The 7,500-nt window shown below is 46.9% G+C and overlaps 1 protein-coding gene across 2 annotated transcripts in view; it reads left to right on the top strand.

Annotated features, from left to right (window-relative positions):
* gria4b (glutamate receptor, ionotropic, AMPA 4b) overlaps positions 1–7,500 on the top strand; it is a 68,743-nt gene that overhangs the window by 49,031 nt on the left and 12,212 nt on the right. For both annotated transcript variants that reach the window (XM_060056988.1, XM_060056989.1), the window contains exons 7-8: positions 3,208–3,375; positions 6,772–6,876. In XM_060056988.1, the coding sequence (XP_059912971.1) occupies positions 3,208–3,375; positions 6,772–6,876 (273 nt within the window). The remainder of the gene's footprint in view (positions 1–3,207; positions 3,376–6,771; positions 6,877–7,500) is intronic.

Here is a 7,500-nt window from a genome sequence, read left to right as displayed (position 1 = left end):
GGCGGATATCAATGTACATTATGGAGCCAGTCAGCCGGGTCAGCTGGGTGGGTCCGGCCGGAGTCACTTGACAGAAGGCTATCTGTAGCTGAAAACTGGGGGTTTAAATCTACATTTCTGTGTAGAATAAGAGATCGGCCTGCTTGCATAGAGGCTGTTTGTCTTCTTGTCTGCTTGTGTTGTGTTTGCCCTGATTTCAAAGCCCTGGGCACGAGTATCACCCAGTAAACAACATGGAGCTGGCAGCAGGCACCGCAACTGAGTCACGCATTTATTATGGTTTATTGTTTATTTTTTGCCAAAATGTCTGCCCCACCCTGCTGAGGATGAACTGAGAACGAACGTGAACTGAAACATCTGAACTCTGAACAAGGACAGCTCAATCTTTTTATTTTTTTATTGTTTGTGTTTTTGACTATTCTGTCTGATCGTCACGCTGCCTTTTTCACCGTTCCAATAGCGACCCCGAACTGCCAATGGGAGGGTGTGTTATCACTGTAATGCGTTCCGCTCTGTGCGGCCTCCTGTCCACCTCTAGTCAGACTGACCAATTTTTCATGCTTTTCTACATTTGCTTGGACTTGAGGGTTTCGCCGTTGTTTTCTGGTTTAGTCCGGACACGCTGCGACAACGCGGATTTGAGATGCCAGTTGGCAGGGCCAGGAAAGGGTTTCGCACGTTTGGAGAAAATGTAAGTGTCCAAAAGAATGGAGAAGTGGAAAGCAGTGAGGTGGAAAGTGGAGTTTTTGATGGAGGGACATTGAGGATTGTTTGTGTGTATGTGTGTGGATGTTCATTCGTGTGTGCGGGAGTTGGAAAATACCTTGGACTGAAACCTGCAGGATGTGCTGTCTAGTGAGTGGTTAGGGTGTTTGACTCCCATCCAAACAGCTCTGGGCTTGAACCAAACTGTCTGCCTCTCTTCTATCAGTGGGGATGGGCTTGGATGCCTTAACCCTACCTGCTCATTAATGACAGAGCGATGACAGGGAGTCATGCCTTTGTCTGTCCATACTTATATTGTGAGTGTGATGTGCTTGATCCCATCTTGCCCTGCTTACCAGTGAAAGCCTGCTGTTACCTGGAACAGAATGTTGCTGTCAGAATCACATCACTTCAAACCTAGCCAGTCTATGCAGGCTTTTTGGTTCACCTCGCAATCAATTTGAAGGTGCCTGTGACATAAAGGATGTACTGTATGGACATTAATATTTATATACCCTTGTTTCACCATTTGGATCATATTATGTTCAATGTTTATGCCATAGGCTACCGACTCATGACCTTATATAACTTTATAGCTTAACTGTTGTACAATGCAAATAGTAGACCCCTCGCAACCTTGAGCAAACCTTGCTATAGTGTTCTCGCCCCAAGGGCTTTAGCTTATTTGTTGGCCGAACTCCATGTCGGGGGCTGGATTAGAGTTTAATTCTGTGTGAATTGTGGCCTTGCCCTATGAAACTGTATTGTTATTAAGGGGTTTGACTATATCATTTAACTTAATCTGGAACCACGGCCAGATTAAGTTAAATATTCTCAGCTTTAAATATAATGAGTTTCCCCTCTCTAGAGAAGCTAGTTAGTGACTTGGCAAGTTGACTTAATTGATGTGTTGGTAATCTAGAAGAGAGAGGCTGTGTGTGTGTAAGAGTGGGTCTAGGGGTGTGTGGGGCAGTGCAACCTGCAGCCTTTCTTTCGGAGGGTCCATGGCGGGAGTAAAGTGTGCGTTGACCCCCACAGAGAGCCATAATGACGTGGTAGGAAGTAGACTAATGAAAAGGATCCCATCCAGCTGGGGAGAGGGGGGAGAGGGGGAGGAAGGGTGGGAGGGAGGGAGGGGGAGGTGAGGGGCGGCTTAATGAACTCCTTGCTGGCTGGGATAATTAATGTTAGGCTGCTCCACTGTTTGGCCGAAATAGTCACTTTATTATCCCTCGACTGCCCCTCCGACATTCCCATTTGCACTCTCTCTCTCTCTCTCTCTTGCTCCTCCTTCTCTCTCGCTCTCGCTCTTGCTTTTCTCTTTCAAGATCCCTCCATTCTCCCGGAAGGTAGGCCTGGTTGAATTAAGATTCACAATTTAAGCGCAGAGATCGCAGTCCGTGACATCAATGCTAGGTTTAAAGGGACACCAGGCCAGCAGAGTTTGTACCGGGCTGGCATTTTGAGGCGAGTACCAGTTGACTGCCCTATTCAGTCAGCAGTCACAGCACACAGAACTTTCTGTAAATGTCATCTTGTTTGTTGAAACACACAGTATTAGCATATTTCTGTTTCACTGCATCTCTGACGGGTCTGTGACTGCATATCGCCTGGAATTGTATTCTCAATTAATCAAAAGCAGCCGTGTTTGTTTTTCCACTTTCTTTATCCTGTTTTTCCAGTTCATGGGTTTTGCCATTCTATTTCCTCGGGTCCAATTGTATGGATTTGTGTGTGAGCACTTAAAATAAAATAACACATATACAATAGCAATCAAAGGTTTGGATCCATCATGTTACAACGTTTGTTCAGGCACATCTGCCCAACAGCACTTGTGTATTATTTTTAAATGAGCAGTGCTCCTGCCCCTCCATCCCCTCTTTCATTCTATTAAAGAGATCGCCTTGAGGAGAAGAATCAAACAGCAACCTATTGAAGTGTGAGTCGTCCTCACAGGGCCCCCTGTCTCTCCGCGGGGAGGGCAGACGTAGCTGATTGCAATTGCAATCTAAAATTTGCGCCAGGTGGAGAGATTTCGCACCAATCAGAGAGAGAGCAGATTTCAATAAGCTGAATTCCACCAGAGACCAGCTAAGCTCTCCCTAAGGCTTAATTTAAGCATTTGATGAGTCATTTATCACCTGAAAAAATAAACAACATGATCAAAACGGGAGAAAAAAAGGGGGAGGCTAAATTGAGTTAGTTACAGCTTGTTTTTTTCCCTTCAAGGGATATCTGACGGAAAATGGTGAACATAAAACGAATTTGCGCACTCATAAACACTTGACTATTATTATTTAAAGAGAGCCTCCTGTTTCTGGATCCCGGAAGCTACTCTAGCGTCCTCAGTTGTTTGTGAATGTGGCTTAATGCTGGGATCGTTTGAAGTGGCTTTGAATAAAATCAAAATAACTTAACAGAAAATCCTGCCTGCATGTAAACAGTACCCCTCGGACCCCCCAGTTATCTGTGAATTAATCAGCCACTTCTCGTCCCGTGAAGTACACGTCTGCGCTGACTTACGACGGAGTGATGGTGATGGCGGAGGCGTTCCGGATTTTGCGGCGGCAGAAAGTGGACCTCTCCCGGCGGGGCAACGCCGGCGAATGTCTGGCCAACCCTGCCGCCCCCTGGAACCAGGGGCTCGACATGGAGAGAACCCTCAAACAGGTGAGGCTAGCTAATGAACATGGAGCGAACCCCTCAAACAGGTGAGGCTAGCTAATGAACATGGAGCGAACCCTCAAACAGGTGAGGCTTGCTAATGAACATGGAGCGAACCCCTCAAACAGGTGAGGCTTGCTAATGAACATGGAGCGAACCCTCAAACAGGTGAGGCTTGCTAATGAACATGGAGCGAACCCTCAAACAGGTGAGGCTTGCTAATGAACATGGAGCGAACCCCTCAAACAGGTGAGGCTTGCTAGTGAACATGGAGCGAACTCCTCAAACCGGTGAGGCTTGCTAGTGAACATGGAGCGAACCCTCAAACAGGTGAGGCTAGCTAATGGACATGGAGCGAACCCTCAAACAGATGAGGCTTGCTAGTCAACTCAGAGCAAACCACTCAAACAGGGGAGGCTAGCTAATCAACACGAGCAGACCCTCAAAATCCCAAATCCTGATGGTACAAACTGTAGTGTCTGACTCTAGCACTGGTTACACTTGAAGATACTCTTTGTACACATGCAGGCACAATAGCTGTATTGTGACTTTTCGGGAAAAGGATAACAGCTTAGTGAATAGCTCTAGAAAAAACACGTTGTGATGTCTTGATTTCACAGTTATGATTTAAACAGATGGACAAGTCATCACTTGAAATGTGTTCATTACGGAACCCTAAAGCAGGGGATGCTTGGTAGCCCTGGTGCTAACCCTAAAGTAGGGGATGCTTGGTAGCCCTGGAGCTAAACCCTCAAACTGGTGATGCTTAGTAGCCCTGGTGCTGACCCTAAAGCAGGGGATGCTTGGTAGCCCTGGAGCTAACCCTCAAACAGGTGATGCTTGGTAGCCCTGGAGCTAACCCTCAAACAGGTGGGGCCTGGTAGCCCTGGATCTAACCCTCAAACAGGTGGGGTCTGGTAGCCCTGGATCTAACCCTCAAACAGGTGGGGCCTGGTAGCCCTGGATCTAACCCTCAAACAGGTGGGGCCTGGTAGCCCTGGATCTAACCCTCAAACAGGTGGGGCCTGGTAGCCCTGGATCTAACCCTCAAACAGGTGGGGCCTGGTAGCCCTGGATCTAACCCTCAAACAGGTGGGGCCTGGTAGCCCTGGAGCTAACCCTCAAACAGGTGGGGCCTGGTAGCCCTGGATCTAACCCTCAAACAGGTGGGGCCTGGTAGCCCTGGATCTAACCCTCAAACAGGTGGGGCCTGGTAGCCCTGGATCTAACCCTCAAACAGGTGGGGCCTGGTAGCCCTGGATCTAACCCTCAAACAGGTGGGGCCTGGTAGCCCTGGATCTAACCCTCAAACAGGTGGGGCCTGGTAGCCCTGGTATTTGGAGTTGGAGTTGTGGGGACAGGAAGGAGGCAAATTGAGATCATGAAAAAAGCAATAGGGGAAAATGGTTTCAGATATGACTGATCAAGACAAATTACTAGGAGAATGCCGAAAGAATTCAAATGCATATTGGACAGGATCGTGTCTCTGTGCTGTAACCGTTTGCCTAAAGACATTAAGGGGAAGCAAACTTGGATGTTTGTCTTCCATCACCCCTCTGCGGTTTATTTCAAATTTAGTAAAAGCTTTGGTCGCGAGTGCAGACGGTCAATCCAGTTAGAAGACCGATAATGCAATTTTGTGCTCTCTGTCTTGTCCAGTGTGATTAAGGGATTTCCCCTGGTAGTGTGTTTCCTCTGTGTCCAGCCAAGACTTATGTGGTTGGTCTTGTTCACCTTTTGTACCTGAGTTTCCTTTATGTGTGCTGTGAGCGATGTAGATGCCTTCAATGAGGTCCTCATTAAGAACAGGCAGTGTAGGTATCGCTGGAAACATCGATGCTGCCCTCCATTAAACACACACCCGATGGAAAGGTTTTAAAAAAGTTAAGAAACAAAGTGAACATAGTGTATTTTTTTATTAATTTTTTTTAATGAGGTCGACTCATTCTATAACGTTTCACTTTATGTTAGCATATGAGCCGATAACCGAAGGCGCAGCCTTAAAGAACCAGTGAACCCACCGTTTCACCTTAAATTCAACACTATAGGCCTACGATTATTATTTTTTTGAGAATTTAGGAAAGGGGGGGGGGGGGGGGGAGGATTATCCCCCCTGGCGTGGATTATGACCCACACCAACTTTCTGATACTTTTGTGACCAATCAATTTGTCATTTCAGAATACCGTTGTTGTGTATGAGCGATAAATGCGTTACACCGTAGCGTTTCACTGGTGTCTGGGAAGCCTAACCCTTATTCAGAAGTGGACATTAAACACATTGCTCACATACTGCTACATTGGAGCTCCGCCATCCACACACACTGGAGCGTTATTCAATATGTGTCCAGGAAGCCTTACCCTCGGACTCGGGTGTGAAAGACATCGCTGGTCAGACGGCGCTACACCATATGCACACACCGTGGCGTTATACTATTAGTGTCTGAAGAGCTCAACTTTCTCTCGGAGGCCGCATAGGAATTTACCCCTTTTTCTTCTAAATTGGGGACTTATTTCAGTAAAATTGCATAGATTGGCATAGACTTTGACGAGTATAAAAGACAAATTACCACCAAATTACCACATACCCTTGTTTTGGGTTCACTGGCTTTATCAGCAATTTTTTGGGACATTTCTGCACTTTTATTGGCAGTGTGATCAAAGAGTTAAAGTTCCCAGCTGTTTTGTACACCAGTGTACACTATCCAGTATACACACGCACAGTGTGCAAATGTCACATTTGAGGAGATCATGAGAGAGCATGATGGAGTGTGTTTGTACAGGGGGAGGGGGAGCAGCCACAGAACTGTGGTCCCTTAACTATCAGCCAAGGAGTTCCAGCAGGTACAGATGCTGGTTGTTTTCCTGCTTGGGTTTTTTTCAGACCAAATAAACACCACAACAGCTGACTTCTCTAATTAGTTCCCCCAGTCTTCTGGTTGAAGGTTGTACTAATTAACGAGGTCGTTAATGAGTTTGGCGCAGGGCTTGTGGGCAAAACGAAGAAAGGACGGAAAAAAAAACGAGAGAAAAACTTGTTGTGAGACTTTGACACGTCATTGGTGAATGGGCCGAGGGACTGAAGCATCAACCCTGGCGTTTTTGAGGTCACAAATCCTGAAGATAGCCCCGCATGTCTCTTTGAAGGTTTCTTCTTGAAGAGGCTCAAAGCAAATATACTAATCCTTTAGGTGACCAACACCCACCGAGGGCACCACACCTCTGCAACAAGGCATTATCATCTGCTTCACCCCAAGAGATCGGTGTGTGCGTTTGTTTGTGTGCATCTGCACAAGTTTGCACTGAAGGGGTGCGAGAAAAAATGAGAAGGACCTCAAGAAGCTCTTTACCTTCACCTCAATGTATTGTTTCACTGATTCTCCTCCTCCTCTGCCCCGCCCCCAGGTGCGGATGCAGGGATTAACAGGTAATGTCCAGTTCGACCACTATGGCCGAAGGGTCAACTACACGATGGACGTGTTTGAGCTGAAGAGTAACGGACCGCGACGGGTAAGAAACCACACCGCCCGCACCCTGCCTGTCTCTTGAGTGTACTGCTCTGTGCGTTACTGTTTCTCATTGTCATGTCCTACAACAGTGTGGCGTTCCATTACTTTATGTTGTTATGTTTTACGCTGCGAATGAGCAAGCTTGAATGTGTTTGAGGAGCATTTGATAGAGTTGATTGACCGCACAGAGGTGACCTGGCTGTCTCTTTGCCCTGGGTCTCAAATAAGATAAGATGGTCATTTATTAATCCCATATGGGACATTCAGGGTGTGTGTGTGTGTGTGCGTGTGCTAGATGGTTGAGTATCTGTGTGTGTGACAGATGGTGGGGTATCTGTGTGAGTGTTTCTCTGTGGGTGAGATGGTGGGGTATCTGTATATGTATGTTTGTGTGTGTGTATGAGGGGGAAAGGGTGGGGTAGCTGCGTATGTGTTTGTGTGTGTGTGTGTGTACGTGTGTTTGTGTGTTTGGTATCAGTAGGTGTGTGTGGGTATCTATGCACATGAAGCGGCACATGAATGAAAAAGCTACAAGACCATCGCACCATTCGAAGAGGTTATCGTGCTCTGCATTTATCCTACAAGGGGAACTAGACACCAGCACGCACACACACACACACACACA

The sequence above is a fragment of the Gadus macrocephalus genome, chromosome 7 (genome assembly GCF_031168955.1).
Source record: "Gadus macrocephalus chromosome 7, ASM3116895v1".
Classification (NCBI taxonomy): Eukaryota; Metazoa; Chordata; class Actinopteri; order Gadiformes; family Gadidae; genus Gadus; species Gadus macrocephalus.
This window is presented reverse-complemented; position numbering and strand designations above follow the sequence as displayed.